General features: G+C 47.1%; 1 protein-coding gene across 1 annotated transcript; it reads left to right on the plus strand.

The window, feature by feature from the left end:
• The first annotated feature begins 5810 nt into the window (after positions 1–5810).
• On the plus strand, positions 5811–27229 carry LOC6602832. The gene is made up of 7 exons (XM_002027761.2): positions 5811–6162; positions 6428–6737; positions 22032–22307; positions 22382–22691; positions 25538–25811; positions 25921–26201; positions 26266–27229. Exons 3-7 carry the CDS (start codon positions 22114–22116, stop codon positions 26485–26487), a joined length of 1281 nt encoding a protein of 426 aa, XP_002027797.2. The 5' UTR covers positions 5811–6162; positions 6428–6737; positions 22032–22113; the 3' UTR covers positions 26488–27229.
• Positions 27230–27256: the final 27 nt, after the last annotated feature.

Below are 27256 nucleotides of genomic sequence, written 5' to 3' on the forward strand. Positions count from 1 at the left end.
ATGTCGTTCATCAGCGTAACAATTTTTATTGCTGTTCGGACCGCAACTTTGTTGTCGATAAAATTTTAATTCGCTTTGGCTTACATTTTTTACGGTTCCTTCGATTTCAATTTGCGGCACAACCAAAAAAAAGCCAAAGAGTCAGTGGAGCGGGGAAAGAGTTAATGAATTGAAGTAGTTTTTCTGCGTATGGCGATGAGGGCATGGTCATGGGTATGGGCATGGGCATGGGAATTCTGGACTCTCCAGCAGGGCATTCCCCATTCGTTGCAGCTCAATCTGCGGGGCATTTTTGCATGCATCCTCCGGCGGGGCCCTGCGCCAAATTGATTTATAGCGTTCAAACATGTTTCCCCCGAAAAAAAAACATAAACGGGGGGATGGGGGGACAGACCTGGAGCTGTAGCTGGAGCTGGAACAGCGATCACGTCCCCAATTATAAACACAACTAATTGCCCCGCCAAATGTTGCATGAAAGCGTTGCAAATTTTTAATAACATGGCACACAAATTTTGTGCTAAATTGTCAACATTACCAGAAGGAGAGGCACAAAGAGGAGCCCCGGCAGCAGCAGCTGGAGGAACAACAGCTACATTTGCAACCAGAAACCGCAGCAGAACTTGCAACAGCAACACTTGACACAGCAGCAGCAGCACAAAGTAAGCCACAAGAACAACTAGAGGAGCTCCCCAAAAAGCAGTCACAGATTCTTCTATGAGGCACATTTATCATGGCTACCGTTTTTTTGGCGCTGCACGCTTTTGACCTGCAACGCGCGTGCCACCAGCAACATGCACCGCAGCAACATGCAGCACAGCAACAACAATGGCAATCCGAAACGTTAACCTTGCCTTCAAATGATCTTTGATCTTATCTTGGGGCAGCAGCAGCAGCACAAGCAGCAAGAGGTAAAAGTGTTATAAATCAGTTGCATCTTTGCGCCATCTCTTTCTTTCTTTCCTTCTTTCTGTGCATGGCCCTCTCTTTCTGCTGTTTCCTCCTCACTCTCTCCCTCCTTCTCTCCCGCTGGGATTGCCTTCTTTTTGCCTGCTGATTAATTGAAATTTCACATTTTTCAAGCTCTTCGCAGTCTTCATTAATCGCCTTGCTCCCTCGCCCTCTCCCTGCATTCAGCATAATGTGGGGCACGCCCCAGACATGTTGCAAGTGCCACTTTTGGGTTGTTCTCCTTTGCTGCTGCTTCCCTTCCTGCCGTCCTGCCTTCCTCCCTTGCTGCCGCCCTGCTATTGCCTGCATTTGTTGTCCGCTGTTTAATGCGTTTTTAAAGTGCACAAACCACGCCCACGGGGCGTATGAAACCTTTTGCCGTTTCCAGCAATTAGCTCGGCGAATGTCATAAATGAACCACTGCTCCACCGCACCACTGCACCACCACACCACTCTCAGCAGCTGTCAAAAACTGCTCCGAACTAATGACAGTGCGATTGGACCAGAAACTGGAATTGGAATGGAAATGGAAATGGAAATGGAAATGGGATTGTGGAATAGGATAGGATGAAGCAGGAGATGGAGCTGCAGAACAGATGGAGTGCAGCTGAGTGGAGTGAAGTGTGGCAAGCCAAGGCAATTACACATGCAAATGGCTTGCCACAAACCTCAGACTGGAGCCAAGAGAAGATCATAAATCAGACGTCAGTAGGAGCCCCCCGTTTGTCGAAGGAAATTTCCAACTGCAGTCAAATGGCAGGGGGGGAGGGGCACATAGAAAGACATAGAAATCAAAGATCATTCAGCTGTTTAGTCAAAATATCAATTAGTTTAGAGACCGAAAAGAAAGTCCACGGAGAAATGAACAAAAGTTCAGACCGAGGAAAACTACTTAATTCTCTTGAAGAATGTCTTTCCATTCTTGAAGTGAATACTATGCGGCCTCCCTACCCTTCATTGGGCTTGAACTGGTTCGCTTCCTCAACCCACATACCTCTTGGCAACATGGAATTCAACGGCAGTTGCAGTTGCAGTTGCCACACTGCCATATATGTTGCTGCAGCACCAAAATGTCGCCCAGCAGCAACAGCAATTGCTGCTGACGTCGACGCGGAGACAAAAAACACGCTGCCAAGTGATGCGGCGCCCAGCAGCAGGCTGCACGTGGATGTTGCACAGTGGCACAACAGAAGAACCAGCAGCAACAGTAGTAGTAGTAGTAGTAGTAGAAGTAGAAGAAGTAGAACTAGTAGCAGCGGCCGCAGCTACTGGCAGCTGGGAGCTCGGATCTGGCAACGTGTGGCAGGCTAAAACCGCGTGGCAGCAACAAGAACAGCTTTGGCTTCGTGTGCGAGAGAGGTTTCGGCTGCTGCTGCTGCTGCTGCTGCTGCTGTTCGTGGGATTTGAGTTGAAGATGTGGCCGTTGTCGTTGCCATTGGGGGCTCAGAGTGTTGCTGTGGCATGTGGCATAGGGAAATGGTTGAGGCTTTCCACGATCCCTATCCCGTCCCGTCCCGTCCCATCCCGCTCCCTGGCTGCTCTCGTTAAAGTGCCAACATGTCCAGTTGCTTATCAGTCAACTCAGATTTTCCGCCGCTTGTCATAAATTATGGGAACTGTTGCAGTTTTATGGCCGCCTTTTGTTTGAACAGCAGGAACCCCAGAGTGGCACACCCACACCCACAGCCACTCACACATACATATGCATGCACTGCGCACACGCTCACACACTCGCAGAGGGAAGACTCACGCGTGGTCGCCGCGATAACTCATCCAAGTCACGCCGTCTGACGCTGCTGCTGCTGATGCCGCTGCCGCTGCCGCTGCCCTGCCGCTGCGGTCTCCGACATGTTCCGCTTTCGCCATCAGAGGGAGAGTTCATCTAACAGCGGGAAGAGATGGTCTAAAAACCGCCTAGCATTTCCTGCCAATCCCTGTGGCATGCCCCTCCCTCCACCCACCAGCACCATCACCATCACCGCATTGCAAATCAGTTTTGAAATGCAGCGACGCACGCAAGAAATGAGCTCTCGTTTGAAATTCAAACATTTTAGTCGCCTCCTTGCCGCACTCCACCTCCACCTCCACCTCCAGCTCTACCTCTACTCAGCCCCCTTTCGGAGTCGCCTCCACCCCCCTTCCCCTCTCGCACCCTCTGTGTGGCACTCCTCACTTATTCATTGGTGCGTGTGTTGGCAAATGCCAAACATTTTTAGATGCGACTGCGAACTGAAGCTTGTAAATACTTTGGAGTTTTCGCAAAAGTGGAAAAAGATTTGCTGCCGTCGCAGTTTGAGGCATTTACTGTACTCGCTGTTGCCGTTGTTGTTGCTTCTGGCGCAGCAGAGTATTTGCTGTACGCGTCTTTTGCGCGCTGCGATTGGCATTCCTCCAGCAGTGGAACAGTGGATGGAAATGGTGGCGGAGGAGGAGGCACTGGCGGGCCCTGTAACCGAGTCGGAAATGAGTGAAGCAAACATTTTTAATGCATTTTTAATTAATTTTTTGCTGCCTGAATGGTTGGGTGGTGGGGCGCAGGGCCAGTGGCAGGGGCAGGGGCAGGGGCAGCTGCCAACGGAAGAAGACAAAGTTGCCACGGATGTTAACTGTTAACTGTTCTTGTCGGGGAATTGGTAGAGCCGGAACTTTTCCAAAGAGTCTTTTGCCATTAAAAGGATTGCGGAGACATTAAATAAAACAAGAAGGAAATTGTCAAACAATGGGAAAAATGTAAGTTGTGTCTGAATGGGAATGGTATAGAGATTCAGAGGGAGAACTATCCAATTCTCAAGCAGAGGTATCTTTTTTTATGGTTCGACATAAACAGAAACAGGAGGAGGATTCAGACAGTTCTTAAACTGATTCCGTAATGGACCAAAGTGGCATAGTATCCACACAGGAAACCAGTGATTAAACACCCACATCCACATCTAAAACTGAAAGGCTAACGATACCCGGCATCGGCATGTTTTACCATCAATTATTGAAACACCACTCATCCGAATGCCCATTCAATTGCATCTTAACTTGAACTATAATTTCCTCCGCTCAATTAGGACCAAAGATCCGTGCCCAACAATCGTAAAAATCAACCCACCAGCCCCACATTTACGTTAACAGAGAGAGAGAGAGAGAGAGAGAGCCGGAGCTGTGTACATATCTGCCTCCTCATCAGCAGAACAGCAGAACAGCAGAACAGCAGAACAGCAGAGCAGTAGAGTAGCAAAGTTGGGAGTTAAACACACCTCTTTACGAGCATGAATACCATCATCCTCTGTCTAGAGCACTAACCCTGATAGAGCCATCAATTAATTAAGCCAAACGAAGCACCAAGAAATAGTAGAAATTATCAATTACATGGCCCCAAGAAGTGGGCATTAAAAATTATGAAACTCCCTGAACCGACTTCGAGTCCAACTCCAACCAAAACGAGGGGGAACGTTGTGAGTTGCTGCGGACACCGCAACTCTACAGTTATACCCGATACTAAGTCAGTATGGCTCTCCTCCGGCAGACGCCGCTAATATTAAACGACACGACAAAGAGTGCGTGCGAGAGAGACAGAAAATCAGTCTGAGCGTGACGTCGGGCGCTGCGTAGCCACTAAAAATTGATTTCTTGCTTTTGGCTACAAAAATGATCCGATCTGATCCAGATTCGGCAACCGGATAGATATGGTCATTGTCTATGATTCTGCGCTTTTAGTTTACTCGATTTTGCAATATTGTGGATGCAACAGATTTTCGTCCTTTGTGTGGGCGGAAGGGGGTGGGGCGAAATTTTGAGATATACGTTTTATAGTGAGATCTAACAGGAGTGCGGATACCAAATTTGGTTACTCTAGCCTTAATAGTCTCTGAGATTTATGAATATCCCCAGATCTGCATCCTTTGCGGGGGCGGAAGGGGGTGTGGCGAAATTTTGAAACAAACTCGTCTCGGTCCGATATATTAGGAGTGTGGATACCAAATTTGGTTGCTCTAGCTTTTATAGTCTCTGAGATCTAGGCGCTAATGTTTTACTCTAAGCTAAGCCGCCTATGCTACGTGTGTGTTAGAGAGAGACAGGGCGAGAAAAAATGAAATTGTTTTCTTGATGCTGGCTATAATAATAATACGATCCAATTCAGATTCCGCAGTCTAAAAGATATCGTCATTCTCTACGATTCTGCGTTTTTGGTTTTCTCGTATCTTTAAAATTGTGGATGCCACAGATTTTCGCCCTTTGTGGGGGCGGAAGTGGGCGGGGCAAAGTTTTGAAATATTTTTGTAGCAGTGACATATCACAGAAGTCTGAATCCAAAACATCGTTGCTCTAGCTCTTATAGTCTTTGAGCATTAGGCGCTGAGGGGGACGGACAGACGGACAGACGGACAGACGGACGGACGGACAGACGGACAGACGGACAGACGGACGGACGGACAGACAGACATGGCTCAATCGACTCGGCTATTGATGCTGATCAAGAATATATATACTTTATGGGGTCGGAAACGATTCCTTCTGGACGTTACACACATACACTTTTACCACAAATCTAATATACCCCAATACTCATTTTGAGTATCGGGTATAACTACGAGCAGTACTACCAGTGACCAGGAACCACGACTCCCCTATGCCATAAAAAGCGAGACTGTTATCATAAAAGATAAGAAAGCGAGGCAGGTCGTAAACGAGCCATGTGGATGCTGGAATGCCGAGTGAGGAACGTATGTAGTTCCGCACACTTGAGTTCCACAAACAATGTCCGTGTGAATGGAAGGAAACTGGTTGTTGCTGCCGCCGCTACAGCTGCTCTGTGCCGCTGCCACTGCCACATCCACTACCTCTGCCTCTGCCTCTGCCACTGCTTGTGTGTCTGCCTCTGAGCTCCGGCATGGCACGGCCTGGCCTGGTCTGGCCCGGCCCGGCCTGGCCTATTGAATGTGCATCAAAATTTATGTGGCCTTTTTTAGTCGTTTGCGTTGAGCCAGCGGAAGCGAACGTCGTCGTCGGAGCAACAGCCTCACATCGCGCGTCGTGTGTTGCCGTCGTGATTCGAGTGGATAGTGGGATATTTTTTGTACGTCAGTGCTCAATTGCACTGCCATACGAGTACGAGTACGAGTGCGAGTGCGAGTACGAGTACGAGTTCGAGTCTGAGCGGAGCAGAGCGTCAGATCTATAGAGAGTGCCAGAGAAGCCAGCGATGATTTCGTAATAGTCCAAAAAGTGTGTGCATTCAATAGGAAATAGTCGCACCATAAATGATAGCATTTTGTATTTCTGCAGTTCAAAATACTTTTCAAATTTCTATAATAATTTTGGACAATTTAGACAAAAATACTTTTCAAATTTCTATAATAATTTTAGACAAAAAATAATCAATTCATTTAATTTAAACAAAAATCGTCCAGTATATTTACAAAAATATGTATTTGTTTGAACAAAGATCCTCAACAAAAAGTGACTTTTTTTGTTTATCTTTTCTTTGTAGTTTCGAATAAAAATTGTGTAATTTAAAACAACCGAAAAACGCATAGGTGGATTGTGGATTGTGGATTTAAACGTTACCCAATATTCCCAAAAATCAATCTTCCTGCAAAGATCATTGAACAAAGACTCAAAGATTCATACACATTCGTTTTGGGCCTGGCCGAGTGACCTTTCCATTCGAAGCTTTGAACTGTGCAACCTGTTGCTGTTGCTGTTGCTGTTGCTGTGACTGTTGCTGGCATTTGTGGACACTTTTCCAATCGGATGGAAGTCGCTCCCATTGCACAATCCCATTCCCCCATTTAAATAAGGTACGAGTACGAGCATGTTATCTACTATGTATGTATATATGTTTAAACATCATTAAATAATTATGAAATCAGTTTAAATCTAAGCGCCCGAGACAGTGGAAATTAATCAAGCCGCGCTGGGTAGGCACAAAATATGCAAATTAAATTGAGGAAGTCGCTGATTGTTACACTTTGTTGGCCAGCAGCAAAGAGAACTTGTTCTCTCCTCCCATCCCCCCCATCCTTCATTCACGTCCCAGTCTGTCTGTCTATCTGTCTGTCTCTTTCTTCTCTCGAGAAGCGTGAGAATATTCACTGGCCATTAATTAGCCAAAAGTAATCATTTAAGAGCCATCGACAAGAGTGCGGGTTCCGCTGGTAGTGAGGCATATGTGGTGTGTGGTGGGACTCGGACTCCCAACTAATTGCTGGAGATCTTATAAGACGCGAACACGCCATTCCACCGGCTGCTGGCTGCTGGCTGCTGTCTGCCGTCTGTAGAGGAGTGCAAAACAATTGAAGGAATGGAATTACCAGAAATATGTATGCTCAAATCTCTGGCTAGAGATTATCCCCCAGCCCCCTCTCCGCAAATGCTTCGATGTCTTAAAGTGCTCGTGAACAGCATAAATCACACCCCAGTCCGAGTAACCATGTTGCACAGCATGGTACAGAGCCGCAGAGAGACCAGGCCGAGGCCGAGGCCCAGGCCCGAGCCAAACCCCATACCAGACTCATTAAGGTTTTAATTTACAAGTTTAACTGGAGATTTAAACACTGAGATTTATATGCGTGCCGCGAAAGGCAATAATCAACGGCAACAACCAGCAATCACGTAGTGCTACAAAACCAGCAACAAACCTGCAACAACAACATGCGCCAATGTCCACCTACGCAGATTGGTTAAACAAACCTTCAATGAGGGGCCCCGCGAGGGCAGCCTCTGGCCCAGGCTCCGCCTGTGTCTGTGCCAGTGCCAGTGCCAGTGCCAGTGCCAGTACCACTGCCAGTGTCTGGGTGTAATCGAATATGCAACTCATGAGGGAAACTTAAAACAAAACATGACAACTGCAACATCAGCCACAGCACCAGCCCCAGCCACAGCCACAGCCATAGCCGCGGCAACAACAACAGCAGGAAAAGCAACAACAGTAACGCAGACGATGAAGATTTGTGCAAACAGACAGACATTAAAATCATTTAGTTGGCAGAGAGGGAAGATGATGCTCAGCCAAATCAAGAAAGAAAGTGTAGATGCGGGTGTAGTCTGCAGATCGTGGGATCCTACGAAGGTCTTTTATCTGGGAAATTCTATATGGCAATGGTAATTCAGGTGAAAACAAGTCTAAGATACTGTCTTCAGGCATGGCTAGATCGATTCTATATACTTTATACGGTCGCAAGAGCAAAGAGGGAACCCGTTGCCTCGCAAACATCTAGCCAAAATCATCTAGCCCTTTTCCGTGAAGTGTATAGAAAAAACCGAAATTACTGCGTTCATTAAGCCAGCCTTGAAAGGGAGGGGAAGGAGGGGGTTGGGAAGAGGCCTGACCTTACACAACAGCAGCAGTAGCTCTACTGGGGAGCAGCACCAGTAGCAGCAGTGGGAGACAGAGGCCCATCAGCAGCATCCGAAATGGCAGGGGTAGACGAGGCAGGGGCCGATGCAGGGGCAGCTTCAGCTGCAGCCACGCACCTGCAACAGCCGCCAATCATTCAGCTGCAGCAGCAGCAACAGAGACAGAGACTTGAACGGAGAGAAGATCTCTCGCTGAGGAGGAGGAGGAGAAGACTCTCTGGAGCAACACGTGCATGTGATTTGAGAGACAAAAACCGTTCTAATTTCTCAACTGTCAGCCGAGAGATGCGACCCCCTCCTCCTCGGCAGCCCCGCCCGGAGCACATCCCTCCCTTCCCCCCCACCAGACCCAACTCGTTAGCCGACTCTGTTGCCATAGCAATTATGTGTGCGGCAGCCCCACAGCAGTACAAAAGAAGGTCGGCACTGCTGCTGTTGCACTGGTAGTGGCACTGGCACTGGTTTTGGCTCTGCCTCTCGGCCTTTGCTCATGTCTTCATTTTTGAGCAGTCTTTTTGCACGAGCAGCAGCAGCAGCTACAGCAGCAACAAAAACTACACATGTTGCAAGGAGAAAAAGCAACAAACAAACAGGAGAAAGAGAGAAACGCTTTTGTTTGTTTGTTTGTTTGTTTGCATTGCCAACACTTTTGGCCTTTGGCGCTGATGTTAACCCCACTGTGGCACCACGGGCCCACCCGCCCTTGTTGCCTTTATTAAGCAACCGCAGCGATTCACTTGCTGCAACACCAAAAGCAACAGAAACAACACCAACACCAACAGCAACAGCAATAGCAACATTACTAAAAGAAACAGAAACTCCCCACCCCACTCCACCCCCCTTAAAAGCAACAACAACACAAATCGGGGGGATTTGTGTACCCTTTTAATGGAGTATTACGATCTTGAAAAGATGCTTGCATTGAGGGCAATAAAGAGTTTCATACAGCATTCTGTAGAGAATTCTGAAGAGCATACAAGGATTAACGGTAGGTAGACTGAAAACAATGAAAACCCCAACGAAGAGGTAGTCAACCGATTCCAGAAAATAGGATAAATTCACCTTTCAAAGAGAAATATTCCCGGTTTTTCATCTGAAAGACACTTCCAAGGATATTTTCTATTGCTGCAGACAGCCTCACCACTATATCATATCGTAAGAAAAATCTGTGTTCCTAAATGTGTATCTCTTTAGCCTCAAATGCAGCCCAAGCGAAACTTTTGTTCATAGCTTTTGCATGTTATATACAAATCGTAGCACTATTTTCTATGTATGTCATAGTAGTGGCAATGGCAATCCGCGTAAGAGTATCCACAGTGTCGGCCAGCCCAAAGTCATCCTTCATTTCTTCTTTAATAGTTATTTTTTTTAGCTGGAAACAAGTTTTTTAGCTGGAAACTTGGGTCTCGGGGACCCTCTGGTGTTGACGTCCCCGCATGTTGTCGATTTGGTTTTGCTGCTCATTCGCTTGCCCCTCCCCTCCCCTGCCCTACCCTGCCCCCTCTTCGCTGTCTCTAATTTGCACCGCTTTAATTTTTGCCTTTTTATTTGCAACACTTGTCGTTTAAATGCAGCAGCAACAGAGGCAGCACCAGCAGCAGCAGGAACAGCATCAGAAACAGCAACAGCCGGGCAAAGTGTGGCCAATAAATTAAAGCAAGCCAAAAACAGAAACAACAACAAGAAACCAACTTAAAAAACTTAAAAAAAGAGACACTGACTCGGCCAGAAATATCATCAAAAGAGCAAGTGCCTGTTGGCTGGTGTTTGCGAGTCAGTGGTCCGCCGAAGGAAATTATCTATGTGTGGCGGCTGCCAGGTTCTCAGCTCAGCCTCGAAAGGAGTCTCGAGTCTCCCCCCGGCTCCACTCTGCTGTCGCCAGTCGTAGGTCTCTCTGGCTGTTGGTTATTCCGTGGCATGGCACAATCGCAACAAATGGCATTTTTATTGATATTTCGCTCGGTTTGCCTGGCAGCCGCATGTTGAAATATGCGCGCCACCTGTTGATTTTGTTTGGCGATTGCCACAAGGCTCTCAGCACTCGAGGGCCGCGGGGTGGATTGAACTGCAGGAGGAGTACTAGCACTACTCCACTCCACTCCATCGTAGGAGCTGCTGGTGGCTGTTAGCTGGTGGCTGTTGGCTCTACTTCTGGGCCTGGGGTCCCGCGACTCGTGATTTGCAGTGCAAATTAAAAGCGAGGGCGCTGCATATAAATAGCAATTTGGACAGGGGAATTAAGGTAAACGACTGCGGGAACTACAAATCTCACAAATACTAGCGACTCGTACTCCTGCCACAGCGAAGAACTACGGAAGAAATACGGAGATCGTTCAGTGTGTCTGTCACATAATAGAGTGGCATTATATCAACGGCGTGACTTTAATTTCGAACAAATTAAACAGAGGAAGCAGGGGAAGCAGTTCAAATGATGTTCGAATTCCTCTAGAGATGATCTCAAAAACCTTTGAGGAATAGTCCAAAAAATAAATAATACTCTAAAGAAAACACCCTCAAGAAATACTCGTACAGGATAGAATAAAGAGAGAAATGGAAAAAGAGAACAAAAATATAGACAGCTGTCAGAAAGACAGTTGAAAATGAATCTTCTTCGTTTTATGAACTTTAATTATTAAGCTATTTATTCTAAGAATTCTTTGGAAAACAGAACTCCTTTCTAATCCCAAAAACTTACCATTTGTGCCACTCCAAGGAATCACAAAGACTTCGTTTTCTGTGAATCAATAAAAAGAACGAATGCCTTTGCCTCTTCATCCCTCTGAAAAAAGAAATACCAAAAGTTTCGGGCAATAAAACTTCCAACTAAATTCCAATTTTATCACTTGCTTGCTTACCCACTCGAAGAAAACCCCAACTTTATCAGAGGAATTGCATCCAATTAAAGGTATTTTCCGAGTAAGTATTTTGTGGGTTGCATTTTCGTTTGCTCTAATAAGATAAGTCTGTCAAGGGGCAGGGGAAGTGGAAATGGAAATGCATTCGCAGTTAGAGCTGCAGAGACCAAGAGACCGGAGACCGAAGACCGAAGACCCAAGACCCAAGACCGAAAGACCGCAGCCCTAAGCCCCTGCTATAAAGTCGTAGATGTTGACAGAGAGACGACAGCCAGAGATGTAGATAAAGCGCTGATAAGCAGCAAATTTGACAGCCATAAAGCAAACAACAAACTGACGGACAGGTAGAAGATATATGGGAGTGGGAACTGAAATTACTCCAAAGCAGGAGCAGGAGTTGGAGTCTCTCCGCAGTCGGAATCGGGGAATCGGGGAATCGGAGTCGGAGGGCATTGAAAATTAATGAAACCCGTTTCGAGCATTCTTTTTTTATTGTATTCCGTCTGTCGTTTAATTAAAAGACAATCAAAAGCTGAAGCCGATGGGGCAGCTGGATCCCCAGAAAACAGGAACAAAGGCGGGGGAACGGAGGTGGAGATGGAGATGGAGAATCCTACCGAAGAGTAGAGAGATGCCAAGAGTTCATCATGGGAATCCAGAGCAGAGAATCCCAGCTACAAAGACTTCGAGAGGGAACTGGAACTCTCGAACTGAACCTGGGACACCACACAAAAACCTGCTTCGGGATTCTTTATCGACATGTTTATGGGCTTCGTATGCCCCCGAGTATCCAGAACAAGAAGTCCAACAAATGTATAAATATTTACACGAAATATTTACGATTAGGAAGGGAAGCACAAAGAAGCAGGAGGCGGGCGGCGGCGGCGGGCGGAGGCAGGAGCCAGGAGTCACAGTGGGGCAACCGCAATATCGCCGCCTCTTAATGAAATGCTAACGATATTCATTGGAAAAATCAAAAGCGTAACGAGCCAAGTGAAAACCGCAGAGATGCCAACACAGGCAGGCCACAGCCTCAGCCTCGGCATCAGCATCAGCCGGCCAAAATGGGATAGACCCTGGCCAGAAGAAGCCGCAGCCGCAGCCATAGCCACAGCCACAGCAGCAGCCGCAGCAGCGGCACCAGAGTTTACATTACAAAATGTTGCAACAAAAGAAAATTATGTAAATGCTGGGAAATTGTTTCGACCGTTTCCCTAGCTATCGCTCCGCCTCTACCTCGGCAACCCGGCAATTTTCACCGAGCATTTTCGGCAAATCAATTTCAATTGGGATTCGGGCTCCATCAGCCCGAGGGAGGTTCAGCCATTGGGCGGGGCAGGGGCTGGGGCCGGGACCATGGCTTATAATAATAATTGAATACATTGAATGTGGCAGAGAGATGTGGTAAGGGGAGAGCCCCCCCCTCAGGGGAGAGCAGCAACAGCAGTCGAGAGGCAGGTGTAAGTCGGCCAAATGGAAACGCTTTGGCTTCCATAATGAAAATGCTACTATTTTGCTGTTGTTGCTGGTGCTGCTGCAGTTATTGGCAAAAGCCTGCGGTTATTGCCTGACTATTATTGTGAGTCAATGCCTTTTGGCCAGGCTGAAATGCAATTGCGTTTGCTTTGAGCCAAAAGCCAAAGATCGAAGATGGCTACAGAGAGATGCTGATGCGAAACCAGTTGGAATGTATAATTAAACCAAATATGTTTTATGATTGGACCCCGAAAATGGGGTTAAGCACTCGTCCTCGTTCCCTCGTCCTCTCGCTCTCTCGCTCTCTCTCTCTCTCACTCGTGCACGTTCCATGCCTCATCTCATTTGCATGGCATGCTGCTGCTGCTGCTGATGTTGCATCCTACAATTATCCCATCGTAACTCGGGATATACCTGGTGCTTGTATCGTTCGTAACTCACGAAACGAACGACCACACAACGATGTAAATCAGTTCATCAGTATCATCGTCGTCCACGCTCGTCGAGATCCCCCTTTGCCTATGCCATTCCTCATGTCTTAGCCCATCATTCAGCTCAAATCCCATACCCTCCTCATGCCTGCTGCTCGCTTGGCCATCATCCTGTAGCCACTGTAATAACTGTAACTCTTCATCAAAATAATGTAATTATCCAAATTGTTTTCTTTGAAATTTGTTTACATCATTCCTTCAGTTCCTCTCGCGAATCTCTGCAAAAAAAAAAAGACAACAACAACAACAAATTACGAAGGTTGCAAAAAACGAGTAGGAAGATAAATAAGTGGAAGATTGCAACGATCTATGGATACCCTTTCCTGAAGTTTCTTTAAAGCAGTTCCGTTTTAAATTAAATTACAAATATTGTATATTGTCCCCCAGGCCCTTGGAAACTATAGCCACCCTCTGGCCACTCAGACGCTTTGCTTTCTGCCAATTTGCCACAAATTTCAGCTGACATTTATTGTACCCCAAGCTAGGGAAAGAGCTTAAAAATTCCATCTGTAGCATGCAATGCAAAGCGGTTCCCGTTAAGAGCCACTTGAAGTCATGCAGACACACACGTTCTCGCAGATATAAGCACACACAGATACGCAGATACAAGTGCAGATGTGTGGACAGCAGGCACAAATAAATGTACACACATATAAAGACCCACAAGCAGCTTCTGCTGCTGCTTTGGCTACAGCTTTTGCACTTTTCCAAACCAACGCTTCAGCAACAATTTCATTATAGCGCCAGCAGCAGCATCAGCATCAGCATTATCATGCAACTTTAGCGCCAACACATCATCTGCATCCACATGCACATCATCTCTCTCCCTCTCTCTCTGCCTTCTGCCTCCTGCCACATGCCACAAGCAGCAGCATAATCTTCATTATCATTAAAGCAGAGCACAGGAAAGCGCCGCTAAACTGTTTAACGTTTCTTTTTTCCATCCCTTTTTTTGTTCGAAGCTTCCGCTTTTGCTTTTTATCCGCTCCCTCCGACTCCCTTTCTCCCTGGAATTTCCCTCTCTGTATGCTAAGTACTTGGTCGGAACAGATCCTGAATATACTACACATACATATGCATATACTCGCAGCACTCGTATGTTTGCTATAATCCGTTTTGGTAGTTGCATTTTAATTGCATTCCACACTTACGTTGAAAACTTTGTACGGGCTTCGTTTTCCCTTACTTTTTTAATGAAATATATTAGTGAATGAGAGAGAGTGGAAAAAATAGGGACAAGAGAGCAAAGAGAGTGAGAAAAGTGCGTTTAAAGAGGGACATGAGGCATGGGGCATGGGGCATGGGGCATGGAGCATCAGGGGGATACATTTGAAGCCGTCACTCAAAGTGGCATTTCACACTGTTCAAAAAAATTGAGCCGGAAGGCTCTTAACTTTCAAGTGGCGGCTTCCCCATTCCATCCCATTCCATCCCATCCCATCCATCCATTTAGAAAGCATCTCCAATCTCCAATCCAAAGTAACTTCAAACTGAAGTGCACTGAAGTATCTGCCTCCGTTCCGTTCCTTTCCGTTCCGTTCCGTTCCGTTACCGGGATAGTTTCGATGCTGCGTTCGATCACTTTTCCACTCAATTGTCGGTCTAATTGCTTTGAAAATATTTTTTCGACTCTCTTGTTGCTGTTGCTGTTGCTGTTGCTGTGTTGCCACTTTGGGGAATACTCGTACGTACAGGTACAGGAGCACGTTCCCAGGCAAACGTTCTCTCTCCGTCTCCCTGCGAAGCGCCGCCGCCTAAATTGCTCGCTGTCACCGTCGAGCCGCATGTCAACTACAATAATAATTGTAATAACCAGCGAAGAGCGACGAGACTACGAGTATGAGCCACTCGCATGAGCCATATATTCACGTATGTACATGGCTAACTATTAAGGCCATGTTCTGCTGGCAACAGCCTGACAGGCAGCAGGCAGCGGGCAGCGGGCAGCGCGCTGGAGGAAGAGCTGGGGCACAATCAAGGCAGCACAGACGATTTACTTTCCAGCATCATCGTGTGGGGCGCCGCTGAACTGGATATTGTCCGCTAAGAATAGCGCCTAAAAGTGGGGAGATATTTTTGGTGGCACGAGGCGAACGAGCAGACCTGAAAGTAGGGCCTTAAATGGAGACCAAGGTTGCCAGACTCGAAAACAAAGAGTAGAGAAGTTACGAAACTCTAGGAATGTGGGGATCTATGTATATACAAATGTACAATATACCTTATAGGTACAGCATTTATTTGAATTTTCCCTGGAAGATGCATTCAAACTAGAGCCTAATTAAAGAACTTTTTAGTACATAAATGTTCGATTCCATTAAGGGGAACATTAACCCATCAACCAGTAGCCAGTAGTCGTTTCAATTCGCAATCAATGATCCATTGATCGTGGAATTTGCTTCCACTTAACCCACTTTAAGGGCAAAACAGGCAGCTCGGAATTGGGGAGGGGAGGGTACGAGAGTTACAAGAAAACACTTCCCAGAGACAGGCGAAATCCAGACAACCGATCGAAAATTGCCCAACTTGATTAGCAATTCCAATTAGAAGTTTTCTCATTTCTGACAGACAGACAGAGAGACAGACAGACAGACAGACAGACAGAGAGACAGACAGCCGGACATTCAGACATTCAGACAGACAGGCATAGCATTCAGGGGCCACTCCAATCCCAAACAATCTTCAATCCAATCATCATTATGATGTTCATCTGGCATGCACAATAAAAATAAACAGATCATAAATAATATATGAATTCAATTCATATCTAAAAGGATTTGCGGTTAAGACGCCGCCACGCACAAATATGGTTGCGAAACGAGTTTCCACGGAGTGGAGTCCACAGAGTCCACAGAGCCACATCCGAGAGCCGGGAACCGAGAACCGAGAACCGAGAACGGAGATCGCGTAGATGCAACATCCAAACCGAAAAAGGAAACAAAAAACGACATCAGAAAAGCAAAAAGAAAACAAGAAAAACACGTAGCTGCTGTTGCTGCTGCAGCTCCTACGATGCAGCTTCAACTCACTTTTTTCCGCGCTGCAGCGCTGCAGTTCGTCTTCCAGCGATTTCCCAATGCCGGTTGTGAAATTTCTGCCGAGCTGCGAATGTTTCATGGCCAAGTTAACAGGCGCACAGAGCCACAGAGCAGGCGGGCAGCCAGGCAGCCAGGCAGCCACCGAGAGAGCAGCCAAGTGAGCCGCAATTGCAGTTCAGCCAAGCGATCTAGCCATCGGTGAGAGACACAAGAGAGACAGGAGAGAAAGATTAGCGAGAGAGAGAGACAGAGACAGAGAAACCATCATTAAGTTGTGTTTTGTGGCATGCAACATGCAACAACAACCACTGAAGTTCAAGTTCAAAGCCAGGCCGGGTTCGGGTGCGGGTTCGGGCATGGGTACGGGGACGGGAACGAGTTATTGTTTCTAGACAAGATTCTTTCCACTTATTACACAAGTCATCAGTCGTCAGTCGTCATCCGCCTCATAATCATCATGCTCTTCATCATCCTCTTCATCTTTGTGGCTGTCATCTTTGACATTAGCTCTGATCTCTGGCTATAACCCGCTTTCCGCTTTCCGCTATCCGCTATCTGCTATCCACTTTCTGCTCTTAACGCTCGAAATTGCAGAAGGCGTTGCCGCATCATTATCAACTGATTGTGTGCATTGATGACCATGATCCTCGCTTTGGCTCTTCCCTTCCTCAGATCTCGGATCTCGGATCTCGGATCTCTCAGCAGCTACCGTATGGGGCTATTCGGATCCAATTTTGTGCACCGGAAAGCGACGACGCAGCACATCAAAAAAGAACTCCAACTCTTCCCATTCTGTGGCAGCCCCTGTTTGACGGCACTAATTGTTAATTAATGGAATGCAGGCGTGCCCCGGGGCATGCCCTGGTGCCTGCCTGCTTGCCTGCCTGCCACTGGCATTCCGATGATTGCCGCCGATTGAAACGGTTGCCGCCGCAAGTCATTCCCCAGATTCTTATATCCAGATATCTTCATTTACTTTATCCTGTCTGCTCGGATGACGGCAAAAGTTACTGCGGAAAATCCCCAAAGCAATTGGAAAAGTCAGCTAGGAAAGGAAAGCGGAAAGCGGTTTGCCTATTGATACTGCACCCGAAAAAAAAAAAAACCAACGAACGAAGGATGAAGATGAAGATGAAGAATGATGCCTCAAAATGTCTCCGAAAACATATTTCATTTTCCCAGTCAACGAGGTAAAAGTTTTTCAATCTGCACATCACCGTGAAGCTCCGTCCTTCCCCCAGTTCCGCAAACTGCAGCTGCAACCACGACACCTTCCAGGTGTTTGGAAACTGTGTCATCATCTCGTGGCATGGCATAACTTTTATTGAACTGTCGCCTGGCATGCAGATGCCAAGTGGAGCCTCTGCTCTCTCTCTTCCTGGAAGAGGTCTTGGGGACATCTCTGCCAAAAAGGTGACAAGTGCGGAGTCAAAAGCCGCAGATATTTGTATAAATTATTACAGTCCTGTGCATGTCGATATGCATTTATGATTGCATGTGACATTTGCATGATGTTGCCACACCCCGTGTCGCCTTTCACCTGTCCACCGCCCCGCGCCCCGTACCCCGTACCACTTTCCCACCTCTACTACACGCTGTAGCTGTGGAACAGCTGACTTTGGCTTATTCCGAGTGGGGTTTCTTTCTCTCTCTCTCTCTCTCTCTCTGCAGTCGCGATGGTTTTCTTTTTGTCATTTTTGCTTTTGGTATTTGCACGACACAATCATTAAATAGCCATGGCCAAGTGCTGACAACCAAAGCCACAAAAAACAACAAAAAAACAGCCACAACAGAGGCAACAGCAACAGCAACAGAAACAGAAACAACAACTACAACAAATTACAAGCTCACATTGTCAGAGTTGCACTTTAGGCGACATAAATTTCATGTACATCGCCAGAGAAATGCCCACAAAAAAGGAACAGCAACGTAGGTCCTCTTGGGGAGTCGGAGGTGCAAATACCCTCACGTAGATCTCCTCGGTGGTTCCTCGGAGAGGACTATCGTAACATATTTTAGAAACGATTGTTCTATTATTTGTGGTATTATTTTCTTAGAATTCATTTGGGATAGATCTTCGTTTTAGATTCCTCTGTTATGTAGCCACAAATATGATAATCCTTTTAGGAACTATTTTCCCTATATCTACGAAAATATGATAATAGTTAGCATTAGTTATATGTGGCTTCAAATATATATAGCTATGATATCCTTTGAAAGGGTATATACAGAAAGAAGACCAACAGAAGAGCAACAGCCAAGCCAAGAAGGTGTCAATGTACAATTGCAGGCAATGCCGACGCCAACAAGGAGCTCTGTCACAACAAAGAAGCCATTGTTGTTGCTGTAGCTGTTGCACATGCCAAATGTGGACATAGACACGACGCCAAGGAGCCTATGACTGTACCCCTGTGCCTGTGCCTGTGCCTGTGCCTCTAGAGCGTTCTTGGACACCACCATGGTCTCCAATGGCTAGGTTCTCTTTCTGCGACTGCGACTCCAGCTCCGACTCCGACTCCATCTCCGACTCCTACTCCAGCACGGTTACAAAGCATTTCTCACTGTTCTATTGACACACGCAACGTTCTCTCGCGCATGAGTTAAATGCCTTGGAATGTTGCCGCCGTTGCGACCGTTGTTGCTGTGGTTGCTGTTGTTGCTGCTGTTGTCGCCGTTGTCGCCATTTCTTGTGTAATTACGAGAGGCGCATTAGCGCAACAAATCGACCCCACAGAGCTGCATTTAATTAGTCGAAGAGGAGCAGACAGTAGGAGGAACAGAAAGAAGGAGGAGCAGAAGGGAAGGGCAGGGCAGGGCAGGGCAGGGGCTCTGGCAGGATGAGGTCCGACAGCAAACATGTCAAATGAAATTGTTGGCATAATTCATAATTGAACGGCATTCGTGGCTGCCACACGCTGCAGCAGAAACCACAGCACCCAGCACCCAGCACCCAGCTCCGAATACCCATTTCCCATCTCCATTCGCTTTGATGGCTACATAAATTTTCTGATAGGTTTGTTTTTGTGGCGCTCCAACATGGGGATAGATACTCCGGTATACGGGTATTGTTTTGTCGTGCCTCTCTGCACCTTTGTGCCCTGCCCTGCGCTGCCCTGCTCTGTCCTGCCCCGCCCTGTCCTCTCTGAGACTTCGTTTGAGCCTCATTGCTGGCTCGGATGGCTTGTTGCCATTGTCGAGTGTCTTTTAAATATTGTTGCCTCATTGTTGCCCCTGGGCGCACCTACAACATTTGAAGTTGTTGCACCGTTACTTCTCGCTCTTCAGAGGCACCACCACACGCTGCCTCCTTCTGCTGTGTTCTGTCTGCTGTCTTCTGTCTGACGGGGTATTCATATTACCACAATTCACATGTTGGCCCAGAGCCAGAGTCAGAGCCCACCCAGGTTCAGAGACTGCTGTGACATTCGTTTGTGATTGCTATTGTTGTTTTCTGCAACCACATCCGTTTTGGCCGCATGTTGCACTGTTGCACTGTTGCAGCGTCGCCGCTCATTGATTGACATAAGCGCTTTAAAGACTTTGTCAGCGAGCCCATAAGCCACGACGAGCCCCCAACGATTGGGGTTTCGCATTAAAGACATAAAGACCGAAAAATATGAACCAGAACCACTAGAGAGCGCTGTGGGAACATGTCACAGCGGCAAACATGAGAAACAAAAACAGAAACAGAAACAGAAACACTTCATATATGACAATCCAGTCGGGAGAGTCCTCTGTCTGAGAGTTCTAAGAGTTGCAGCCGAAAAGGAAAACAATTCCAAACGATTTAACAATGAATTTGGTAACAAAATCTCGTACGAAAATAGAAATAAACGGGGCCGGCACACAGCAAAGGGAGAGACAGACAGACAGACCAGACACGAGTTGGCCACGGGAATAACCATAATATCAATTTCAATAAACTAACAAGCAAATGTGCCAGCGGAAGAGGAGTAGAGTTCATAAGAACTAATACAAGCACACATAGTGGAGAAATGGAAGTGGAGGGATATGGCGGATATGAAGGTTGTCATATGGTGGTGCCAGACAGACAAAATAACAGAAGGCGAGACGGCGACAGACAGACACTCCATAAAGGTAAATTTCAATTCCATCTAGAGAGAGAGAGAGAGAGAGAGTGGAGTTGGGGGATTAAAGTGCGAGTCAGCGTGGAAACTATTGCGCCAGAAGAAAAGTTCAACCTTAAGTTGGGGCAAGGGTTTCCTTAGCATTTCCTTTACCCTTCGACTTGTTCTTGTTTCTCGTCTAAATTTCAATGTCTTTTCTGTTTCCTTGAGAAGATAAAAAGAACTTTTGCTTACCACCAAACAAATAGCAATAAAATGGAAACTTTTTTGCTTTCAAATTTATTGAACTAAACTTTAACTTGATTTGAGCCAAAGTACACAAAAAAAAAAACAGAACTAAGTCTTCTCTGTCTCGCCTGAAAGGGGTAAGAGAGTAGTTCTGGAACCTACTTTTATCTCTCCCTCTGTCTCTGTAAAGGTTAAGGAACTATGTATGTATTTCCATCTCCTGCAAAAGTTCCATCTTTCAGAGGAAACACCCAGAAGAGTATGCTATGGTTATGTCTGCACATACGAGTATTTGCAGCTTATTAGAGCTGTACGTACAACAGTTTTGCAACATGGTGATGCATTGTGTGTATGACAAGCTAAATTAACATGTGAGACATGCCATGCCCACACCACACCGCACCCCCCGAAAGCAGAGACACAAAGTTCTTGTTGCTATTTTGACACTTTACAGAACTTTACATGGAGTGCCAGCAAATGTCAGCACATTTGTGACTTCCCCCGGTCTTCGTTTCGTCGTTACTTCGCTTCTTCGCTTTGCCAAATTAATGCCCGGCCAGCATGGCGTATACTTGTTAAATGCAGATGGAGAACAGAACAGAACAGAACAGAACATCACAACTGTCGCTGGGTGTTGCAGTTTGCTTTTCTTACACTTCTGCACAATGATTTCCCTTGCCTTTTGCACTCGTCTTTCCTTTTTTCAATGTTGGCAGGCAGTTCTTTTGTTGCATGCTACAGCAGCCATCTCTTTTGTCTGCTGGAGGATCTTTCGTTCGTTTGCATTGTTCGCGAAGCGTTGAATGTAGGTAAAGTGATGCGCCAACAGAACAGAACAAAAGTGGGAAACCTTCGGGCAAAGTTAAGGCCTCCTTTTCAGACTTCTTCTTCCTCTTCGTCTTTTTCAACCTTAACCCACATTCGGCTTTCAATTAAGAGACACTTGGCTGGAAACCCGCAAGCCAGAAGACCCAAAAAACCATTGAAGGAAAAGCTTTAAAAATTAATATGCTGAAAATCTGGAAACAATTTGCAAACTAATAGCAAAAGGCTTAAAATCGCATTAAAAGTTTCCTCCCAAGTACCACACAGCACACACACACACACACACACAGACAAACACTACACTACATGCACGGATCCGAGTATCTCGTAGAGAAACAGAGAGATTCAATAAGCAAGGAGACTTGTGGGTTGAAAAAGTTTGCAGTTCGTAAAGGCTTAAAGCCTTAAACAGGGAACAGGGCCAGGACCACGACCAGGACCAGGGCCTGAGCAAAAGTGGATGCTGCTTAAGGCAAAAGTTTACAGTTTTCAGTTTTTAAGAAGGAAAAATGCTGTTGTAAAAAAATAAGTCAAGAAATCATCATCAGCAGCAAAAGAAGGGAAAGAAACGAAGGGCGCAGAGCATTACCATAAGGTCCAGAAGTGACCGAGAGGTTGGGTAAAGTTTCTCGCCCCCTTAAGAGCTTCGAAAAGTTTCATATTTTTGGTGAAAGGGTTCTCAAGTGTGGCACGAACTTTTAACAAGCCACTCACGCACACACCTCTCTTGCCCCACAGATGCGCTAAAGGGTTACTAGCCACAACAGCGTCCTACGGATATACATATATACATATATATTTGAAGAGCCCTTCGATATTCATGGCCATGCAGGATATACGGCTACGCCTGGAACCGCAGCTTAGTACAGTCACAGCCACATTCACGTCGTCCTCGTCCTCCTCCTCAGCCTCAGCCTCCTCCTCCTCCGCGTCATCGTCGTCATCGAACACGGCTGAGACCACGCTGATTGAGACGGCCCAGAAGTCGCCCGTTGCCACAGAGCAGATCTTCAGGTAGGCAAAAGTAATTTTCCCTAGCTTTCCTTGCCTTCACTTAATTCGTGGAAATCATTTGCTAACTGCCACAGTGAGGCAGCTGCTGGAGCAGGGACAACGAATACATCTCCGCAGCATTACTTCCATCATCATCATCACCATCCGCACCAGCATCCACAGCGTCCGCAGTCGCAGTCGCACACGCACTCGCATCCGCATCCGCACCATCCCAGACGCCACGTGGAGCAGCTGCAGCTGGTGCACAGCCACCACAATGCCCAGGAGCTGCCCGAGCAGGAGCACCAGCATCAGCTGCAACTGCCGCGCTCCCCCAGCTCCGAGGAGGATAATTCACCCACAGAAATGAATAATTGCCGTCGTTTGGTTGATAAACCGCCGCTGGTAAGTCCACAGTGCCACAGTCCCCATTCCCCATTCCCCGTTCCACGTTCTCCATTCTCCACTCCTGCTCCTTTATCAATCTTTTATTTTTGTATATTTTTTTTGTTTGTTAATATTAACTATTAGCCTAGTAGAGGTAGTAGTAGTCGGATGAGGCAGCAGGACCTGCCTTTGGGAGCATTCCTTTTTGTTCGTATTGTTGCCAGGTTTCTTTGTGCATGATTTTTTTCATGGCTTGCAAATTACTTTGCACAGAGCGCATAAATCTGCTTACGCTGGTGGATTTGCCAGGGAGGGCTGAGATGGGGAAAGGGGATCCGGAAATCCATTGAAGCATTAGCTAGGGATGCACTTAATGCCGGAAAATGCCGGCAAAGCAATGCAAATGGCTAAGTGGAAACAACAAAATGGGGAGAGTAGAGGAGAGGAGCCTTCAAATTGAGACAACATCAACAGCATTTCAGGAATGAGAAATGAGTAAAAATTGGAAAAAATAATGGGTGGAAAATCCTTTGGGATTCTTGGGTTCCATAGGAATTCACTGTTCTGTTGACTGGCTCTCTCTCTCTCTCTCTCTCTCTCTCTCTCTTTTACCGTAACATTTGAGGCACTTGGGGGAAATTGCACTGCTTGAATCGCAATCAAATGCAATTTTCCCTCAACAGTTTTCCGTGTAGTGGACGCACTTGAGGCTGCTGAGTGAAGAGCGGAGAGTGAAGAGCGCAGAGCGGAGAGCGGAAAGTGGAAAGTGGAGAGGGAAGACCAAAGAGTGTTTGCCACTAAACAAGCTGCCCCGAAAAAGAGTTCATTAAATTAATTTGCACAAATGCAAATTTTCCAACTAACGGCACTTTGGCACGCGCCGTTAGCAGAGGAGGAGGAGCTGCTGCAGCGCTTACTGAGAGGCACACTGAGAGAAATGAGAGAAACTGAGAGCTAGAGAAAGCTTTTTATTTCTGCCTATAGATATGGCCCAAGAGAGATGGTAGAGGGTAAATAGTCAAAGTCTTTCCTTCTCATGAACCCTTAGGCAGCGAGTATACTCGTACATTCATTTCAATGGTCATTATTTTAATTTAACAGTTTAAGAGTTTAAGTTAAAAAATATATTCAATTTTTCGCTCAGTGCACTCCTAGCAGCGAAAGAGCGATAGAGAAAGAGAGAGACATAAAGGTAGTGAGAGAACAATGCTAGATGTCTGGCAAATGGCAGCCAAATGCCGTTAACTTACTGACTTTATGACACATAAATCGCAGCAGCACCAGCAACAGCAAATGCATCCGACAGTCCCATTGCTGTCACGTGTTTTTCCCCCCTGTACCGTGTACATTGGTCCGTATATAGGCCTAAGAGACAGAGACAGAGACAGAGGGAGAGAGAGAGACAGAGATAGAAGGGACGGACGGACAATGGGAAACTTTTGTCTGGCGGCGCCTGAAAGTAGGCAACGTGGAAAGTTTTCAACAGATAACGAAGCACCAGGGAGCAAAAAAGAAATAAGAGAAAGGAGAGAAAGGAGAGCAAGGAGAATGGGGAATGGGGAATGGGGAATAGGGAAAATCAAATGCCAGAGTGCTCTGAATGTTCTGAATGTTCTGCTCTCAACTTAGACACGTCTATTGTCCCATTGTCTAGGCATACCTTGCCTGCACCACCCACCCATCCGTTGCATTCTTTATAGTTGGGGATTTGTCGAGCATCGAGTTCTCGGAGCTTGAAGCGCCTTCGAGCGTCTGGCAAGTGGCACTTCTTGCATTGTCTTGCCCTGCCCCAACTGGATTTGCATAATGCGTGAGTCCTTTCCAATGTCATTAGCATAATGGGGGCATTAGGACGTTCTGTTCAGAAAGGAGGCCCGGTCCTGATTGCATACTTAATGATAGAGCTAAGTGCCGTCGCCGTCGCCGTCGCCGTCGCCGTCGCCGCCAATGTGCCAATTTAATTAGCCAATGCAATTGCAAAGACAATGCTCCAACGGGCAGCTTAATCATTCCTTCTACTGCGCGTAGTAGAAGTTCTCCAGAATTAAATGCAGATAACATTTAAGACGCTGTGCGCTGGCCGCTATCCGCTGGCTGCTGGCCACATTATTAAGTAAACTTCTCTCGCACTTTCATCTCTATAAAATCAACATAATTATCACAAATTAGAGAGGGGTAGATGGCTGATAACTTGCCCCACATTTTGGATTCGGCGGCTAATTACAAAACGCAATGGGAAACAATTTAAACGGAATCCCACAGAAGGCAGGAAGAGAGGAAGCCAACGCCAATGGCAGAAAACTTTCAATTCAGGCACCAAACTCATTTCAAAGTAATTTTCCGCAGAAGCCAACAAAATGGGGTTGGAGAGTGGGCGAAAGTGGGTGAGTGTGGGGGGGGGGGGGTTGGGGCGCGGGCGTGGGCGTGGCAAACACTGGTTAGCATTTTATTGGTAACCAAAAATTTTACACATCAATCTGGGACATTAGAGGGAGGGGGGGGTAGGGGATGGCGGTACCATGTTGCGGTTCTGGTTTGTGAGAGCCAAAGTGTGTTTGATGTTTCCTGGTTTTGTGTGGGGGGGATGCAGAAGGAGTGATAGGGGGACGGGACGGGGGCTTAGGAGAATGCTAGTTTTCAGGGGAAAAGCACAGCTGAAACTACAACAACTATACAATCCCCAAATGCCGCTGCACCTGCTCTGATATTGGTCAGACAACAATCCCAAATTGCCATTATAGCAATGCGAAAACTTTTACCAAATTGTCAGACAACATGCAACATGCAAAATGTAGCATTTGGCCAACAAACCAACTAACCAATCCTTTCATTTGATCCTCCTCCGTTCTCTGTCCTCTATGCAGGTGAAGCGCCTCACCATGGGCATTGGCCTGCTCCGGGGCACCGAGGACAGCCGCCCACTGGTGCACAACACATGCGGCTCCTCGTTGAACTCGGGCTCATCGCAGACCATTTCGGATGGCTATGTGAACGAGGCCATCTGCGAGCCGGACAAGTATGTGGCCAGTAAATTTGGTGACTCGTGTCGCCAATCGCTCACCGCCCTGGAAACGGCCACACAGCGCCTGCAGGTGGAGCTGCCCGGCAACAAGAAGTATTTGCGGGAGACATGCAGCGGTAAGTGAGGGAGCACCCGACCGCCCGCGGCCTAGTCGGAAAGGAAATAGTAACCGAAAGTTTCACTTACCCCTTCTCTTCACACACACCCACACGTACACATCTGCAGCTAATTCCAGTCCAAAACTGTTCGCCGGCAATGGATCGCTGCGTCTGGATAACCTTAGCTTGGCCGAGCAGCAGGAGCTTAAGGGGGCCGCCTGGTTCCAGGCGGGCATTCCGCGCGAGATCTCACTGGAGGTGCTCTCCCGTCAGAGTCCCGGCGCCTTCCTGGTGCGTCAGAGCAGCACCAAGCCAGGCTGCTTTGCCTTGTCGCTGCGTGTGCCGCCGCCATCACCGCGTGTGGCCCACTATCTGATCCTCAGGACACAGCGGGGCTACAAAATCAAGGTGCGTATGAAATTCATTTGTAATGGAGTTATTACTTATTATTACCCATCCGCTTACTTTGCAGGGCTTCACCAAGGAGTTTAGTTCGCTGAAGGCCTTGATCACCCATCACTCGGTGATGCCGGAGCTGCTGCCCGTGCCGCTGACGCTGCCCAGGCCGGCGCACGTGCGCTCCCACGCCCAGGCACCGGTCTACGGGAGTGGCAGCGGTGGCGGGGGCGGGGACTTTGAAATGTACGGCTCGCTGAATGATTTTCGCAACATGATGGCCGATTTGAATGTGTGACCGTTGGGCGCACTTAATTAATTAAGTAATTATGTCACGTTGATTCAATTAAGCCACCTGGCTTGTCATATTGTCCGGGGTCGCGCGGGGGACGAGATGTGGACGTGGGATGGATGCGACGGGACGGGACGGGATGGGGTCCTGTCTGGACAGGATAACAATCTGTTTAATTTGCGTAATTGGCTGTGCTGACGGTTGACGTGGCTACCAATGAATGGGCCGGGGCCGATGCCGATCCATCTGTCCACCAGGTGCTACAAAAATTTGCAAAAAATGTTATGAAAATTGATAATAAAATCAGCCACTGAGCTTGGGTGGAGACTGTGGTCACGGTTGGGCAGATGGGTGAATAGGGATGAGATGGTATGGGATGGGGGTACTCATGTAAGCGCACACACACAAAAAAGAATGTGCTCAAATCACTTTTATGAAACTGATTAAAAAAATGCAAAAAATATGCAATATGTATGTATACGCAAACAGAACATGCCAGTGATTATTATATTGCACGTTTTCATTTGGTTATTTGGCGGAGTGGCAGGTGCAGCAGACAGACATTCGGAATGGGCCAGCAGCGGATTAAATATTAATATGTACTAGTGGAAGAAGTAAGGGGAGGGCGCTAGGGCCTGCCGGGGTCGTCGTACTGCGTAGTAGCCCGCGAATGTTTTGAATGCGGGACTGGGTACAAAGAATGCAGACGCACTGCCAGCACTTACTGTTGGTGTATTAATAACCACTTGGGTAGATAGTATTTTTTTTTTTTTGG

This window comes from Drosophila persimilis, unplaced genomic scaffold (assembly GCF_003286085.1).
Source record: "Drosophila persimilis strain 14011-0111.01,24,50 unplaced genomic scaffold, DperRS2 tig00000700-arrow-arrow-pilon, whole genome shotgun sequence".
NCBI lineage: Eukaryota > Metazoa > Arthropoda > Insecta > Diptera > Drosophilidae > Drosophila > Drosophila persimilis.

What these genes read in the sequence shown, in the direction of transcription:
- LOC6602832 (XM_002027761.2), top strand. Translation starts at nt 22,114, where the DNA reads ATGGCCATGCAGGATATACGGCTACGCCTGGAACCGCAGCTTAGTACA. An exon ending in TGGTTGATAAACCGCCGCTG is followed by an intron (nt 22,692 to 25,537) that starts GTAAGTCCACAG and finishes TCCTCTATGCAG; the next exon opens with GTGAAGCGCCTCACCATGGG. An exon ending in TTTGCGGGAGACATGCAGCG is followed by an intron (nt 25,812 to 25,920) that starts GTAAGTGAGGGA and finishes ACACATCTGCAG; the next exon opens with CTAATTCCAGTCCAAAACTG.